Source organism: Triplophysa rosa, linkage group LG14, assembly GCF_024868665.1.
Source record: "Triplophysa rosa linkage group LG14, Trosa_1v2, whole genome shotgun sequence".
Taxonomy (NCBI): Eukaryota; Metazoa; Chordata; class Actinopteri; order Cypriniformes; family Nemacheilidae; genus Triplophysa; species Triplophysa rosa.
This window is the reverse complement of record NC_079903.1, coordinates 7381019-7400212: the sequence shown is the minus strand read 5'-3', so window position 1 is coordinate 7400212 and position 19194 is coordinate 7381019. Positions and strand designations below refer to the sequence as shown.

Genomic DNA, 19194 nt, shown 5'->3' with positions numbered 1-19194 from the left:
GGGCGTGTGGTTCACTGTTTACTGTTTGTTTACAAGTAAGAGCGTTTCACAACACACACGTGACACAACACGAGAAAACATGAGCTTTGTTCAAAAATGTGTATTTCATTTAAGAGAGCACTGCAGATGTTCTAGATCATCTTAGGAAATGCTCTGAGTTTAGTTCATGCTTTAGTTTGACATGGTCTATTATTCTAAATAAGTTGTGTAAACTACATTGACATCAGGACTAGATGAAATTTACAGAAATGCTTGTCTCTTCTGTGTTTGTCTATTCTTTAGTCTCTGTATATATATTGCAAAGATATCTGTTTATGATAATTAAAAATATTGATTAAAATGTAATATTAAAATATTGGCGTTAATATTAATGTTATGTAGTAGGCCTATATAATCAGATACAAAGTAACTATGTAACTAGCTACTTGAGTAGTTTTTTCATTGCATACTTTTTTACTTTTACTCCAGTAGTTTTTTAAATAGTGACTTTTACTTGAGTAGCAATTTCTCTAGTTACTTGTACTTTTACTTGAGTAAAGATTTTGGCTACTTTACCCACCTCTGACCATTACCTATCTTAACAACTTCATAACAGGGGCTAAATGTAAACCCTTCTTGTACTCAAGTTATTGTAGAACTGGCCCTAGATTTCTCAGAATATGGCCAATTTTTTAAATATGCTAAATGGAGAGACATAATAGGCCATCTATGCCTGCCGCTTCGCCATCTCCAAATGATGGTAAAAGGCTCTAAGTACCCTCAGATGCAGCAAGCAAACAACCCAAGTGCATCTCAAGCCAAGCACATTAACTCTTTTGTGTGATCTTGTGTGAAACAGCGCACACACCAGTTTAGGTCATCACAGAGAGCCCTGAGGGTTCACTACTGGCACACACTGTACATGGTAAAGTACGTAAAGAACTTCAGGAAAGTTTCAGAAAACTGACAAGAGTCTGACGGGTCAATAACATGACGGTTGACTTTGATCGTTGCCATCCGTGTTGCCTTCTTGCGGTTCGACACATCAAGCACGCATTTCTGACATGTCTACTAGCACGCACAGGTGGTTATAGAATCGATAAAATGGCCGATCGGGTGATGGCAGGGGGCTCTTTTAGATCCACTGCGGTCATGTCTAAAGGCTCCATCTGGACTCTAGGGCGGCTGTCAGCCACTCTTATATCTGTCAGTGGGTGGAGGAATGAAGAGGTAATAAATAATATATCAGGCTTGATATTTTTAGGTGAATCGAGGTCTGCGATCTCACGGCTGGTGGTCGGCTTCTAAAGCTTTATTTATTTATGCCTCTTTTTTTTCTTGGGAGACGGCGACGAAGGACGGCGCAGACCCTCGTCCTGAAATAATGAAGAGGGGTATCGAGAGACTCCCTGTAGAGTCTCGCAAAAATGTCACCTTGGGAAAATGTCACACTGTATTACAAGAGCAATTCACGAATGCTGGCTGACATGTGCACAAAAGGCAATATCAAACAAAGTCCGGCATTTCATTTCTCAAGCGTGAGAGCGGCTGAGGTTAGACGCATCAGACACGAGTTGATTGAGGGCGCTGTGATTTTTGCACGAGGAGAACGTCTAGTAGATAGGATTGGGGGGCGATGAGAGTGCCGGCCTCAGATTTTGAAGTGATCAGAGTCTCATTAGAACTGCACAGATTAGACAAAAGTACTCTGTACTTGCCATAGGCTTAGAAAAAGGCCATTCGACCGCGAGTCCAAGCTGAACCGTGGAAAATGGCCATTTATGAGATGCAAAAACGATATCCTGTGCCTTACAGCTTTGGAAAGGGTTGTTCATTGATCCAAAACCCCTTCAAACAAGAGATTTAGCATTGATGGAGGACCAAACAAAAAAAACAAACAAGATGCGAGTTAAAAACAGAAAGCTTTGAATTGAAGACCTCTTTGGCACATTATGCCTTATGGAGATGAGAAACGAAACGTCAAAGCACCCCAGGCGACACCATTAGAGCTATTCTCCATGGAGAGCACGGAGAGATGCTCATTTGGGTGTTCCGTTTGCATTTTTGCCTTTGAAATGTCAGCTCGGCTTTCATGAAAGAAAAAACGGGGATACTCCGCGAGATTTCAAAGGAGCGCAACTTTCCCCCCAAGTCTCTAAAAGCGTCTTTTGTGTGGGTCTCAAATGAAAACAGGAAGGAAAAGAGGAACGAGACCTGTGCACAAGTGGGATGCAAATTAATTGCACTTTTTCCTTTTGTTTACAGAAAAGTGAACGCCACAAAATGGAGGCAAACGATGAGGAGCCACATAGGATCACACAGTGACAGCACTGTTCTTGCATATGAACGATGCTTGGGGCATCATGGGACGGGCCCCATGCCCTGTTTGTTTACGAAAACAGGGAATGTGGATGGATTGACAGCGTTCTCTACTTTACCGATTGATCGAAATATTACAACAGTACTACAGTGGATAGGGATGTGGGATGGAAGTGAGACTTAAGCCGTAAATAACTGTGCAACAATCAATGTAGAAAACTAAGAAACAAGAACGGAATCAACACTAAAACAACACATTAACCAAAATTATCCTAAGGATCTAACAAACACTTACATGCCGTCAAAGGGGTTGACTCCAGGGATGACGTGGGTACTGTCCCTGCCAACCAGAAAGCGGACACGGTTGTAGAAGGACTGGAGAGTGCTCTGGCTAGAGGAGATCTGGGTTTCCTGAATGATGTCTAGCGGATCGGGGGAGCCCACACATAGAGACGTGGTGTGACACGAAGCCTGCAGACAGCAATCCGGGTCCATGCAGTCTATTAAACCATCTAATGGAAGAAACAAGATGAAAAAATTAATCTTCAGTGAAAGTCTAGTGTCTAAAAATTGAACTTTTGGAAGAAATTTCAACCAAAAATGAAAATTCTTTCCTCGTTTATTCACCCTCATGGTTTTCCAAACCTGAGGCCAGTTGTATAAACTTACCCGCTAAGTTAAGACTGTGTCTCAACACTGAGTCTCACTGACAAGCAGTTAGTTAGGACTAATCAGTCTTACTTTTCAGATTTCAATTAGACCAATCTACCTTTTTATGTAACTGACTGGAAGAAGTTATATCAAGTCTTGAAGTAAAAAAATGAGATGACTAACTTGTAAGACTAGTCTAAACCCTTTGTGACTTTCTTCTGTAGAACACAAAAGATATTTTAAAGAATGTTGGTAACCGAACATCATTTGCCCCCATTGACCTCCATTGTATGGACATAAAACCACCAAGACATCCTCAAAATATCTTCTCGAAAGAGTCAGGTTTTGAATGACATTAGGGTGAATCAATGATGACAGAATTTACATATTTAGGTTCACCAACCTGACCACATACGGCCTATAAGCTACAGAAAAAAAACCTGCCTACATGCTTATTCCATCTGTTCTAACATCCTTTCTCTGCTACATCTTTAAATAAGCACAAAAAGAGATTTCATCCTCCCAAAAGGAACGCAGGCAAACCTTGAACACTGCTGAGCTTCTTAGCAATAGCTGACTCTTTTGGGCGTCTTGCTTTGCCCTACAGCAGTAAGTTACAGTCAACGGTAGAGATGTCTGGCTTCTCACTTCCTTCATGTTTTTTCCTTCCCAACAGTCTTCCTAGCTCCACTGGCAGCTCAGCCTCTCCCTCTTGTAATTCGGCTAAAATAATTCAGGACTCTGGGCCACGCTGAGAGGAACCTTTTAAAGTAGCGAAGTGGGTCATCTCTTATTCTATACCCTCTCTCGTCCCCCCTCTCTCTACTTTCCGGAACCTCTCTGACCAGATGGGCCAGATTATAAAAATAACAGCTCTCCTGGCGGAAGTCTCACCGCTGCTTGTCGAGTCGTTGCGATGGTGCTGCCAATTCGCTACTTCACGGCTAGCATATGTACTAGCAATTTGTGAGTGTAAAATTGAAGCTGTTCAGCGGTTGAAGCTGTGGTGCCAAGAGGTTTTCATCATTTTATTTCTGCATGTATTTTCCACAGGGATGGCTCTCTGTTTTCGCTGTTTCGTGTATGTCGCTCAGAACCAACAGTTACGTTGGCTGAGTCTTGTCACAGACACACAAACAGGTCCATGTAGCTTCATAAAAATTGTTTACTTGAGTCGTAGAGTTTGGAAAATACAACTAAGGCATGGCGGGTGAGTTCCCCAAAGAGTTTCAAATAAATATGTTCATGACTGAGTGCGGTTTGTGACAGGACAATCCTACCGTTGATATAAAGGTTTGGCAGGTGGTTGGTTTCAAGGCTGATGCTTGCGGGGAAATTGAAACTGGGTGATGTGGACTTTATGTGTCTCTTTGTTAGCTTAGTGTACTTGAAGCATATGATATTGACTTGAAGCACATCTCACTTTTCTACAAGTCCCCTAATGTACCCAAGGGCAGGAACATATCCACAGATATTTAAAAAGCGACCTCCTTTTTTGCTTTATGTAACTGTATAAGGCAAACTGTAGACATGATCTTAGTGACAAACTGTGTCAGATGTTACAAGGCAGTGAACAATATGAGATGAGGCAAGATGTAAGAAAGGACATGAAATGAGACAAAAAAAAGATGACGAAAAAGGAGACAAGAACAGATGTGATAATAGACAAGACCGGAAGAAATGAGAAGAGGTGACAGGAGAAAGATAAGGTCAAAATCAGAGACAAAATGAGAAGAGAGAACACAAGTGCCTACTTCAGCACCGACCACGTGAACTCATAATAAGCTTAAGCCAGTGTGTTGTTCGCGTTGTACCTCCATCATTGTCCTTGCCATCGCTGCAGGCCGTCTCCATTGATGTGTCGCAGCCCGCTCCCCGCCAGCCCAGCTGACAAACGCAGTACCATCCATTATTACCCAGCGTGCATCTGCCGTTGCCATTGCACAGACCGGGACAGCCCTCTGTACATACAAAAGCAAAGCACACACATTAGAGAAGCCAGTTTTCTATGCAAGCAAAGGAAAATCATACACCCACCAGACATGACAATACAAAACCTAATTACTTTCAGAGACTGTTTCTCAAATTAAAAAAAAGTGAAACGAAGGGCTAGGGGTCAAAAGAGCGCATTGGTAATAATAATGATAACTTGAAGTGATTAACTGATACACATTTTTCTTAAGCCCTTAAATCCTATAGAGGCAGACTTATACTGGAGAGCTCAAGCTGATCAATACATTCTCATTAGTGTTGTACAATAGATGCAGAACTCAGCTCCAAAGAGTTCTGAGAGAGAGAGAGAGAGAGAGAGAGAGCACAAGACAAGGAGGTGCGAACAAAAAGATTTCATTATGAGTGATGTTGTGATAGAAATTAAATCAGATTTGGAAATTTGTGCTTCTGGGAAAACAACCTGAAAAAATATGACTGATGTTGATTATGTTTTTGTCGAACACAATGCATGTTTTTGTCTAATAAAATCTAGTAAGATCATTTTTTACTGTAAGACCATCAACTATCAATAGCAAGTTTCAAACTATAGATTCTCAAGGCTTTGAAGTAAGCTACAAATTGACCATTTTAAAGCTGCAATCCATAACTTTCGCCTCTCTGTCGCCATCTCTGTTTGAATGAAAAAACGACAGGTTACTTTATGTACTTTTCTTTACATAGACTGAAATCAAATGATGTCAAACGGACATTTCCAACCAAATCGTACCTGATAGCTGACTTTATAAATCATTATTATACGCTTACCATTGTGAATTGGCAAAATAAAAGGTCTCAGTTTTGATTTTCAATGTACTTTCTCAATAAGTTTTTTCTTAATCATTTTTAACCAACAAAAGTTATGGATCACAGCTTTAAAAAGCACCTTCAAATGTTCCTACTCAAACAATATTTTAATTGTAAATACATCATCACGAGAAATAAAATAGTCGTAAATGTTAAATGTACACAAACTGAGAATATAACGTGAAAGCTACATTCTGCTACCTATAAAATGAATGCAGACACAACATTTCACAGAGGTGGGTGTGCTTGACAGGACGCTTGATGCTGACAGGACATAGATAACACCCTTGGCACATAGTCCTACAGACACGGAAGAAGGGTGGGGGGGACTTGTCTGCTTCATGTGACAGTGTAAAATGGCTGTCAATGTCCCGTTTCCCCTCCCCTCCCTGCCACTTATCAGCTACCTGTCCGATTCTATTTCCTGAGACGAAAACAGAGGCGAAAGGCGAGAAATTCTGCGCCGTCAAATGTAAAATCCTGACATGCTTTCTCACAAGCCAGGAGCCTCGCTCCCTAAGATGTCTGAGTTGACCTATTTTGTCGGCGACAGTTAGCGGAGGCATTGCTAGAACATCATAAAGAATGAAATAACAGGGAGAGAGAGACTGTGAAAGGGAGAGAGAGGTTTGTATAGAGATAGAGAAGGTGGTGGATGCCTGATAAGAAGGAAATTGGAGACGCTTCTAACAGCCATGATCGTGTCTAAATATGGCTACTGTGCAATGACGTGGAATGGTTCATCCAGGCTTTGTGTCTCATGATCGTTCACTCAATGTTTTTTTTTCAATACGTGACATATGTAACACATTTAGCACCATCAAGAAAAGACCAATGATCCTCGCCGGAAGATTTCACCTATATGATGAAGTCAACAAGAATGATCCGTTGAGTTTTGTAACAATAGCGGTGCCATAGCGGTTAGCACAAATGCTCTGACATACTAAGCCACAATGCTCACATGAGAAAGAGATCTCCCTCCCAAATGGTTCATTTGGTGTGGACTCACATTTTTGTCAGTGCCTTAGTGACTCAGACGTAAGGGACACATTTGTCATTCAAAGATTCAAGAGATCCTCCTTTTGCAGTGTTGTTCCAGCACTGGTACGACCCCTGGACATCAGAGCGGACTATTACCTGACCTATGCAGCGTAAAGGTACATACAGACCGGGACATTATTCGCACCCGGTTATCGCCAGCGTTTTTCGGCATTCATACCCAAACGATTTTGACTGGCGATGAGCCGAGGGAACGTGCAAATTCACTCCCTGACATAGATGGCGCTTAATGAAAAACAGAAACACCCCGGTACACAAGGTGGCGCTGCACAACTTTATGCATTCTGACACTCGCTTGTCACACAGAAGAAGAATTCATCTTGGTTCCTCTTCGTCAATGTGTGCTCGGCAAGACCGTTTTGTGCTTGAGCGCCACCAAGTCGTGTTTTACTGTAACTTCAGCAGCTCCAGGCACGTGAACAAAAGCGGCAATCTCATTGGAAGGCCAGTTTTTAACACGGTGCGTCAAACCAAAAAAAACGAGCCAGAGGCGTTTAAAAAAAAAGGACGCTTTTACGCCTGCCGTTTTCCGCGTCGGTGTGCACACTCACATAGTCACGACACATTAAACGTCGACGATAAACGCGCGTGATTATCATTCCGGTGTGGACGCGCCCTTACATTATCATTGTAGACTCAATGGTGAACTAGGACTGGAAATAGCATCTAGCATCCTGTATTTAATACCACCCTCAAACATTCCGTTCCTCCTATGTCACACTATTAAAATTGTCCTAAAATAAGAAGGCCTGTGAACAAAAAATAAATGGTGCTCAAACTATTACAGACCTTAAATTGCTGTAAGGACAACCTTTCCGTGCTACTGGACAGGCTGTGACGGTTATGCGTTTTGCTAACAAGCAGACTGTGTTTTTTTATTCCTGTAATCTGAATTCACAGCCATGAGCTCGGGTGTGCTTGACCGGCAGCCGACCGATTACTCCTCAAACAGACAAACAGCTGCACGGTCTGCGTCGGCGACACGTCTGAAGGTTTCTTCTGAATGCTTATTAAAGAGAGAAATAAATAAAGATCAGTGCACAGCTGGCAGCGGTTCAGCCTAATTGGCAGCCTTTTCAGAGAGAGGCCCCCGCGGAGCTCACCCTGAAGCGGTTCCTGAGGGCCACGAGCCATGCGGGCACTCTGCGAGGGAAGTAAGGGGTGGGCTTACGGAGCGAGAAAACCTGAGACTAGAATGAAAGAACTAGAGAATGAGCAGGTAGGGGGTGTGGGCGGCTGGGGCTTCAACATCACCGGTGCATGGCATGCTTTAATTAAAGAGGCTGTCGCTTCAGAACCTCTCCGAACCCAACCACCCCCCCCCCCCCCCCCCCCCCCTTCCCTGCGCTCTGCTACACAGCTGCGCTGAGCATCCATTATGCATGCCGCCGATCGGCGAGGTCCACGACCTGCCGTCGGCCCTCCTTCTTCTCAATACGGTGAGCCCAAAAGTTTCACAACAGGAACCCTGTGGAGGACGCTCCGGCTCTCTCGCTGGCCACTCGACAGGTGCTAAGTGGAAAGATGACGTTATGCTGTATTGGCGGCGAGAGAACGTCGTGATTGGCTGAGGATTGTAGCGGAGAGGCGTGAGATGACAAGTGAATACGAGCTTGAGCACCGCTGTACGGATGCACTTCTTGAAGGATGAGGTGATGGGAAAATGATGGGAGACAGAACGGAAAAGAAGAGAAAAGGATAGGGAAAGTAAGAGTGCCATACCTTTCACTACCTTATCCAGATAGTGAGCTTTAGGGGGAGATAAAAGACAAGGACATATAAGGGAGGTTTTGAACAGTGCTGCTTTCATGACAAGATACAGACAGCTAGAGACATGGGCTGGTTGCTCGAGCCTTCAGCGTTTACGGAAACACAGAGGGTCTGAACAAGCGATAGATAGGACAACTGCAGTACATGCAATACAAACAACACTTCACAAAACAGACTGGGAGTGAGCATAAGGTATGGTGTGACAGGCTAAAGAGAGAAAAGAAAGAGAGAAAGAGAGTAAAATAATTGAAAAAAATATGTAGAGAGAAGCAATATTACAATAAAAAATAGAGGAGCATATACTGTATATTGGCTATAATGCATTATTAAGTAATTTGGATGTTAAAGGGATAGTTCACCTAAAAATACGGTCATCATAAATTCACCCTTTTGACTTTTTCCTCTGTGGCACACAAAAGAAGATGTTTTGAGAAACAACTTAGTGATTTTCTGTTTATACAATGTAAATCAATTGGGTCCAATGTTGTTTTGTTACCAGCATTTCTCAAAATATCTTTTGTTTTCTGCAGAGGAAAGAAAGTCATACAGGTTTGAAATGACACGAGGGTGGGTAAATGATGAAAGAATTTTCATTTTGGAGTGAACTGGCCCTTTAAAGCAATAAGCCATGAGAGCATTATCTATATTATGGACTACAGTTCATTAATTTAACTGTTGGTTTTTGTTGCCAAACACTGTAGCAGGAGGTAACAAGTGTGTGTTTGTAGTTTTTATATAAAAAAATTGATGTTGAATCACAAAAAAATCTGAATTATGTTGGTTTTATAAAATAAATTATAAAATTTTGCTACTCATGGTTATTCCTTTAAACTACAATGCAATGTACAATGCATGAAAGACACAATAAATGTAACTTTAGTCAAAAAAAATTGTTGATGTAAGAAACGTGCTATATGAAGAAAATAAACACTAAAATGATTAACATTTAACATGAAGCATATGCATTGAGGATACTTTCACAATGCATCATATTACAGACTTGAATTAGTATTATTTGATTGTTAAAAATAGGAAATTACGTTTTTTATCTTATTTCATCTGTCTAAGACTACCCGACAATGAGAAAATAGAAAGAAAGAGCCGTTTCAGCATGAACACACATCACGGATGGGATGGATGGTCACGCTCCAATCCAAACAGAAATCAATAAGCGCCATGTCATTCTGTACATTACCTCATGACCTGTCACTTACCACTTTAAAGTTTCTTGCGTTGACATTTATGATCCCTGCTGTTATGGGTGCTACAAAAATGCTAGGTTATTTTTAACCCATGGTTGCGTAAAACCCAAACTGTTGGGTTATAAGTTAACACATGTTGCTACCCAACCATGGGTTTCGGGCTGAAACAACCCAGCATACAGTAGATAATTTATAACCTAACAGTTGGTTCTGTCTATTTTTCTGTTTGTGTCACAACATTCTGCGAGTCCTGTATTACAAAATATAACAAGTCCTTAAATTAAGGGATATATGATATAGCATCTTTAACATTACGGATAAGGTCAGGAATGGGATCAATTCAAACACCAATATTAAAATATTATTTTAAGCCAAATTTACGACAATACTAACAACATATTCCAATCGTATGTACAGTAGTCTTATATGGCACTGAGGGGAAACAAATCTCGCTGCTGGTCTTTTCTCGAAACAATTGTTCTTCTGGCCTGTGACAAACCATTAACACATTGTTTAAAGTCTGACCCTGACACTGGCTATTAAATCTGGTTCAACTGAAAGACAATTTGCCTCAATTCATAAATGTGGGATGTGCATCATTGTGCATGGAAACCGGCAGCGAAATCTACAGACACAGAATCTGTTGCGGAGAGCACAAATTATTATGAGAATCGAGGTACCAAAATTACCATGGCAACTATACTACCATATTTAAAACCGCTACTACCACAACAATAAAATGTGTAAAATAGGACTATTTCTTTATTGACATTATTAATATTGTTGGTAATTTACATGAATATGGGAATCAATCCACATATTAATACAGAAGTTTATCATTCACTATTTAATCAATGAAAATACTTGTGCATTTTAACTACATGACACTCAGGACATGACATTCCTGTCCACTGAAACGTGCTTGCATTTGAATTCCACGGCGTAAAGTCTTTCCAGTGACTGCCCCGCTCATGACAATGCAAATGTTTGCGATTAAAATGAATAAACGAAGAGCGTCGGGACGAGAAAATAGAGGATGAGATGAGCAGAATGAAATGACGCTCTAGCACACTCCCACATTAAAATGCATGAAGGCGAGCTTCATATCCTTGAGCAAACCTGTTCATGCTATGCCGCGTTGCACAAATTCAATTACGCATGCTTCCCTCACACCTCCTGCCCCGCCTCTTCCTCCAAATCATGACCCCACCCTCGCCCGGCACTTCACACACACTTACCGATGGTACAGTGCTCTCCGTTCCAACCCGGGCTGCATTCGCACTTTCCGTCTTTGCAGGATCCGTGCTCGCTGCAGCGCGGGTGACACGCCCGTTGATCGCACCCGGCGCCCATCCAGCCCTCGTCGCAGCGACAGCTGCCTGCCACGCAGATGCCGTGTCCACCACAGTCGGCTGCGCACAGCTCTGTGGGACACAAGGAGGGGGGGGGGGTTGTAGATGAGTAGATGGAACATGACAACAGGGGGTAAAGAGAAAGCAAATCCAGGAGTTATTGTCAGTGATGGGACAGCCACGCTCCACTACCTTGTCTGATGGCTGGTGAAAAGAAATTCCTGCAACCTCAAAAAGAGGCAATCCCCTTCGGACAATACAAATCTAATAAGACCATTACAAAGCGGGGGGGGGGGGGTGGGATCGGGTTTGTGGGAGGTTTAGGGGGACATTTTTTTGCTGTGTCTCTTCCTCTTTTGATTCTTTGCTTTTGGAGGGAATTCCTTTTGTACCAAGGAGACGAGGCAAAAACGAGAATACAAAGAATGAAAATAAAAGTTAAAGAACAGAATCTGATTTTGAGCTTCTATAGGATCTGACACACTTGTTAGATCATATTAAAGCAGGTTTTGCCGCATGGGAAATGAGGTCGAAGACTACGCTTATAAAGCCAAGGCAGCTAAAATATTTTTCCCAAGAAACAAGTTTTTTTCTCTACGATGCGAGACAGCAAGTGAAATTTACTACGAAGGAGGTGTTGAACTCAAACCTCGGTTGAGTTCAATCCCCCGCATGAGTTTTGACAAATAAAACAGTCCCCTTTGCTTCGGTTAGCTTGGAAAGTGTGAAACAAGAGTGTCAATACTGAGGTGTAACACTTCATAGCAAGTCTAGCAAGTTTAAAAACTTGTTGAACTGAAGTTTTACAAACATTCCCATTGAATTCCGGTAGCTCGGCTGGAGGAGCAAGCGGCACAGCGTCATAGGTTTGGTCCAACACAATCTCACGACAAAAACGTTTTTACGATGTGGCTAATTTTGGCTAATTCATATGAATTTGTACAATCTCATTCGTACAAGTAAGATTTCTTTTCGCATCAGTGACGTTAGGGTTAGGGGTGGGGCTTCAGTATTGCTTTTGTCTAGTAATCGATTTCGTACGCTTTACAATGTACAAATTTATACGAATAAGTCACCTCGTAAAATGGTGACGAATTCCCGTGATATCAGGTTGGTTTGATCCCAGGGGTAAACTGTCTACTTCAAATACACAGCAAATTACAGTACATCGGATAAAAGTGTCTGTCAAACTAACGACTGCGGACGCCAAAATAAAAGTGCCAAACTCTGGCGTAAAACATATCGAAGAAGCATACAAAACATCAAATGAACGAGTAAATATGTGTTCTTCTAACTACAGAAAAGCAGCTTAGAAAAGATAGATGAAAAACACTCTTGTATCACCATTTCATTAGTCGACTATATTCATGATATCCAGAAGGAAGTCACGGAGGAGGTCTGCTGTAGGCTATTATGAGTCAATTACATTTCATGTACTTCCCATTTTGTCGTTGTTACAAATTCAACAGAATAATGTTAGTCTTTTCAGACTCAAACCATAACATGGCATTACCAGATTTAAAAGCCAGAAGAAAAAATCCCCCCCGCTTGCTAATTACAGTGCCAGGCCTTTGTTAAATTATGTAAATGCCCTTAATTTCACATGCAACGTTTCAATTAGACGCATCCTAATGGCATTTCATTCAGAGCTGCTTAAAGTTGTCAAGGAGACAACCGGTTGCTCTTGTTCCACTTCACCCTTTCCCATTTCACTGCATGTCGCTTATTTCTCGAACCCAAAAAAACAACCTGCTTGATTATACAATATCATTTTCTCATAAAGGTGTTCCACAGAGCGATTCTCAAAAAGGTATCGCAACAGCTACCTTGACAAGATGAGACCATCCATGGAGCATTCCCATAATGCCTCACTGCAGGGCACAGGAACGCTGTATAATAATTGGCCGTCTCCCGCTCGCGTGCTTTAACGGAGGATGAGGACTAATTGATGGGGCTCTAGATTGTCTGCACCTCATTCAGGAATGTGCCGGAGCTGCCAGACTGCCCACATAACAGAGATGAGTGGCTGAAAGCTTCTTATTAAATTATTCCTTATTCCACCAGTGACCAGAGGAATGAGGAGAGAGAGAGAAATGGATCCTGGTGGCTCTGCCGCGTTTATAGCATAACATTTATTTCATTGCCAACGGCCACTGCCAGGAATAACAAACAACTCGTATCTTTGCAAAAACTGTTCTTTTGTGGTTTGCCAGATGTTTGCTGAAAAACAGTTTTTTTTGCAGGAGTAAGAATTAGTATTAAAACATTCAACTTATTTTTCAAAAATCAAAAGCTCCTTTAATGAATCTCTTATTTTCAACAATGTACCTACTATGAGAGTACACACAAAACCGCTGAAGCACTCGAATGCATTAGCATAGAGTACGGCAGCCTTCCTCTGTCCTAATGGAAACCCTTGAGGGATAGTAGAAGCGGCCGGAGGAGTGTGCGAGCGTCATCATTTAGTCATGTTGCATCTTTTGCTTGAGGAGCGGGGCTTTAAATGGCTATTTCATCAAATCCCTTGGATTACTTAATAGGTCAGGCTGTCTGTCTGGCATTAAAGTTTAATTCACACTGTGTTTCAAAAGTTTGCTGATGTAAAATTCCCATTAGATCTTTGATCTCTTAAAGCTGCACGCTGTTTACGAGAGCAGTGACCAAAATAATGCTTCTGAGAGATTTTGATTATAAATTGGTATTTTTTTCAGGAATTGGTTTAGTAAAGCTTTTGGCATTCTGGTGTGTTTGTTACAGAGGTGTCTAAAGGGAAAATACAAGAAACATAGTCTGAGGTAAATAAATGGGTACAGTCCTTATAAGACCTTACAATATATGATTGATATTTAATAAATAAAAATAATTACAAAATGTAAATTTTTTGACCGTTATAATAGAAGTTTGAATGATTGCTTTTGAATCAAGATGTGTAAAATTGTGAAAATGTGCACATGTACTACAAATGTATTAAACAATTGTATGAAGTTAAAAAGTTTAGTTTTAGTTTGAACGTCTATAAAACAGCTAACCAAAAATAACATTTTAAAAACGTTCCCATTAAGTTATAAAAAACTTCTAAAAAATGTTTAAACATTTTTAAATGCTTTGAAAGTTCCACTAATAATGTAAGAATAAATACGAAAGTTTTTTTTAACATTAAGCAACACTGTAAAGAAAAATTTAGACCCCACTTCAAATTAACATCTAATTTTTTACATTTTTCAATTTATCACAATACGTTTTTCACATTTTCTTACAATGAATGACAATGTTGAAAAAATGCTCTTTTAATGTTACTGTAAGAACAATTTTTTAACTCTTAAAGAACATTAGCTTCTGAAAATGTTCCATGTTCACTGGGAACTGAATAAATTTTATTATACAAAAAAAACTTTATTTAATATATACAATCAATTTGTATAATTTTAAAAGATTCTTTCTATAGAAAATATATATATAACATTAATAATGATGTTATAATTATATATAACATGAATGATTTTAGAAAAAAACTCAAACGCCATATCTGTTGGGTACTGTTTAACAGAACCTGACTCTCAGTCTCCGCTGTGATGCGCTAAACAACTTAAGCTGTATCAAACGCTCCTATTTCACCCCCTCCTGCTGGCGATGATCTAACTAGCGTGACAGAAGCAACTCAACTGTGGAAGGGTCTGCGTGAAAAGGACGGTCAGGCATGACCAGGAGAGGGGTCGAGTAGAGGGGACTAAATTGTTTTGAAACCATGTGGAATTTTCCCAAAACGCCTATTCTGGTGGAGATAAATGAGAGGAAGTTGTAGGGTGGTAACTTTATCGACCGACGTTACAACAGTATTACAATAGCCAGGCAGTTTAGCTAGGATGTTTGAAATTTCACATTTACAAAATTCAAATTGATACAAAACTTAAAAACATGTAATTTATCTAAGCACTCTGCAAGTTGTTTTCTTTCTGAACTCACTAAATCACACAAGCTGAGAACAGTAAGTTAAGTTACCTGGAGCATGAAATTACATCCTGACACCTGTAGTCAATGCTGCCATGGCAACAGGTTGTGAGATTAGCAAAGATCGGCTGCATCAAGTTTCATTCAGAGGGGCTGCGAGATTTTAACACGAATCAATTCATGCAGACACATAAATGTGATGATTTACTCGCAAAGAGATGAATTCGGTATCACAGGTGTGTGATCAGCCCTTTAGATAAATATAAAGCTAACACAGCCACCCCCCCTTAGTGTCAGACACTGATGTGTGATAATATCAGAACGGTCATGAGACATTCACAAAAGGTAACATTTATATGATTATGAAGGCATAGATCAAGTGGAAGCAGGTTTTCTATTGATACTGTGAATAAAACAGCACTGGGAGTGAAGAGCACATATGCAGAATGGGTCAACTAGGGATATTTTCTGTATGGTCAGCAAAAATTGTATTATAACTTTCATGTTCTATCCCAGTACTGACCTGTGGAGCAGTCGTGACCGGTCCAGTTGGGGTCACAGTTACATGTGTTGGTGTCAGCCAAAAAGGTCCCATGTCCAGAGCACTGTTCCATACAAGAAGCCCGTGGCAATTCACACCCGGGCCCTCCCCAGCCTACAAAACAGTGGCATTCTCCACGCACGCAAACACCTCTTCCTGAGCAGGTGGGGTCTATGCAGTCCACTGCAAAAAAGAAACAGTATTTAACATGTATTGTGGCCTTATTGCTACAGAAATCTAACAGACAACCAAAAATGTGTTCAGACCAGATGTATGATCAAAGACTTTTGGGTCAAGGAGTGAGTCATCACCCAACAACCAAAATAGGTCAAAGGTCTGTTAAAATGGTGACTAATGAAAATGAAATGTAAACAATAAAATGTATCAAACTGCATTTTTATTCAAAGGTAACAAAAGGGGAAAAAAATAATGTCCAGTCAAAATACTTCATTTTTTGGCCCAAATTCATTCCCAATTTGGATCACCAACAAAAGCGACATGCCGACATGCCTTTATCCTTCAAAACCATTATAAAAAAAGCTTTTAATTCATTTTTGGGTAACCTGTTCTTTTGAACAAATTTTTGTTTACATTTCTACACGTTGGTCCTGTCTTGGGTTGCCACACAGTGTCCAAATCTGACTCTGACTGAAAATCGCCGCACCACATCAAATCTGAACAACTGCCGTTGTCCACAATTGTCACAGACCAGTGTCCCCTGTTGTTTCTCAATCTATCACAGGATGAGTCGGGTCTTATTCATCCGTCCAGCTCTAAAACACATTCATCTCCCGAGCTCTAGCGGTCCAGCTCTTGTACTGGAGAGCACGCCACATGCTGGCCACATCTGAGGCGTGGTGCTTCCAAAACCCCCGAGAGAAACATGATTTCCAAACGGTCAATTTAAATGGCCGCATTCATGGCCGTGCAGTAAAACTGGCAGGTGGGAAGAGCGTTTTGTTGCTCCCACTCCGACTCCACCAGATTCTGGTAATGAGATTTTCTGCTGGTGTTGGGCAGGAACAGAACTGCCGTGATCGAAGCGTGTTCTGCTAAATTGAAAAGCGACCCTGGACGGGGTCCCCGCTTACCACAAACCCAAAAGCGAGCGTGACAGAATGCAAACGAGAACATCCCGAATGGCTCACAGGCAAACTTAGCTTCCTGTAAACACATGTTACTCTATATTTCTTTCTAGTCCTGTCAAAGATCATGCTGATAACTCGCCCTCTGATAAACAAGAAATATCCTCAAGATTTTTTTGTGGTTCATAGACACACATAAAAACAGTAACACTTCAGTATAGGGGGCAATTCTCACTATTAACTAGTTATTATTAGCATGCCTATTATTGGCATATTGGCTGTTTATTAGTACTTATAAAGCACATATTCTACATCCCTAATCCTAACCAATACCTAAACCTAACAACTACCTTACTAACTATTGATAAGCAACAAGTTAAGAGTTTATTGGGGGAAAAGTCGTAGTTAATGGTTTGTTAATAGCGAGAATCGCCCCCTATACTGAAATGTGACCAGAAAAAGCTGTTTGGTTAGCATTATCCAATAGCGTACACGGCCTATTTGACGTCAGCATGAAGTGTTATTTCAGAGCTGGAACCAGTTTTTATGAAAGCAAAACCTTTTTCCTCTTTAAAATAATATGCATAATTAAAATGTTCACAATAGGGCCAGCAACACGTTTTAAGAAATCCGATTTGATAAAAATCTACTCATTTCATTAACTTGTGGACGAACTTGTGGACGAACAGGTGTACGTGGCCCGTTAACCAGAACTCAAGAGCCATCGGAATAAAAATTACCTTTATTTGAAAATGACGGTATAAAACAGGAATGAGCCCTCACAGATGGCAAACATGAGGCCAGCTGGGGCATGATGGGAAAGGAGGGTCGGGGTCGCTACGTTGCCGCTCCCTTTACCGTGACACAAATGGGTGGAGAGGCCGTTCCTATACGCCCGTTCCTATACGCCGAACGCAAGAGTTCAGGCCTCTTAGCAGATGGTATGGGCACAAGGCACAGAGATCATAGGCTAAATGACAAGAGCCTCTCTCCTGGCAATTAATCATCGACGCCTGAAGGTCGCGGCAAAGAAAGGTAGAACCGTTATAGGGGCAGCGTCGGCATTCTCTCTCTCCAATGGCCGACGGTGAGACCCGAAATAGAAATGGTGGGGGTCAGAGGAGTCAGAACATACCATTTGTCAAAATTGGCCAGTCCATTTTTCATCTTGAAATGAGAAGTTTCGAAAACTGTCAGACACAATGGCCACATTCGCACTTTGCAGATATCTCAAATTCAACTACTAAACTGTTTGTGCTCTTAATGAATTGCTCCGGACCCTCACAAGTATTCATAATGTATGAAGAGGAGAACAGGGACTTCCTAGAAGCAACAAGATGAGTCAGATACATATGGGCCGGCACAAACTCGAAGGTCGTGAGAGCCGATCTAAAAAATTCAGATGGGTATCTATGCATACTAAAAAGGCCATGATAGTACAAAAGATGTGCTGCTTTGGTGCGTAAAACGTATTTTTTCTTTAAGTAAAAGAGAGGCTACACTCTTAAAAAATGAGGTTGCTGCGGAGGTTCCTCACAGCGATGCCATAGTAGCACCATTATATGGTTCCCCAAATAACCCTTTTCTCAAAAGTTCTCAAAAGAATAATTTCAAAAAAAGAATAACAAAGAAAGGTTCGTTTAAAGGGGTCATATGACACGGCTAAAACGAATATTATTGTTTGTTTTAGATGTAATGTAATGTGTATGCACGATTTAAGGTTCAAAACCGCTGTATTTTACACATACCGTGCATGTTTGAATCTCATCTTTGCCCCGCCTCTCTGAAACGTGCAGATTTTTTACAAAGCTCATCGCTCTGAAAAGCGAGGTGTGCTATGATTGGCCAGTTCACCAGTGCGTAGTGATTGGTGGAATACTGCAAGCGTGTGACAGAAAATGTACCGCCTCTCACCATATTTGGAACATCAGATTCCAAAGCAATTGTACTGACACACTGCAAAAAATGACATTCTTACTTAGTCTTTTTTTCTTGTTTTACAGTAAAAATGTCTATAAATTCTCGAATCAAGATGCATTTTCTTGATGAGCAAAATGACCTAAGAAAATAAGTCTAGTTTTTAGTCAAAAAATATGAAATTTCAGTGAATTAGTGCTTAAAACAAGAAAAAAATCTGCCAATGGGGTAAGAAAAATCTAAAAACTAGACTTATTTTTTTAGGTCAGTTTGCTCATCAAGAAAATGCTTCTTGATTCAAGAATGTTTAGACATTTTTACTGGAAAACAAGAAAAAAAGACTAAGTAAGAATGTCATTTTTTGCAGTGCAGGTACGGCCACCTTACTTGCGTATACATTTGGGCGGTCTTAGTCGAATCATACCACGAACTGATGTAGATTTGTGGGGGTGTGGTTACACGAGGCGTTTCAGGCAGGTCTGGGTGAGCATTCGCTTTTAGATAAAATGCATCTTTTGTTCCGACACTTTAATTTTTGCAATTATACGTGTCTAATACATGCATGGGCAACTTAT

General features: G+C 40.9%; 1 protein-coding gene across 13 annotated transcripts in view; it reads right to left on the bottom strand.

Moving 5' to 3' along the window:
* The window catches only part of tenm4 (teneurin transmembrane protein 4), a 216552-nt gene that overhangs the window by 69435 nt on the left and 127923 nt on the right, over positions 1 to 19194 (bottom strand). For 9 of the 13 annotated variants that reach the window (XM_057350986.1, XM_057350982.1, XM_057350985.1 and 6 more), the window contains 5 exons: positions 15600 to 15800; positions 11015 to 11200; positions 8527 to 8553; positions 4764 to 4910; positions 2594 to 2810 (listed from right to left, as the gene is read on the bottom strand). In XM_057350986.1, the coding sequence (XP_057206969.1) occupies positions 2594 to 2810; positions 4764 to 4910; positions 8527 to 8553; positions 11015 to 11200; positions 15600 to 15800 (778 nt within the window). The remainder of the gene's footprint in view (positions 1 to 2593; positions 2811 to 4763; positions 4911 to 8526; positions 8554 to 11014; positions 11201 to 15599; positions 15801 to 19194) is intronic. The other 4 variants (XM_057350987.1, XM_057350988.1, XM_057350995.1 and 1 more) reach the window with 1 other exon arrangement.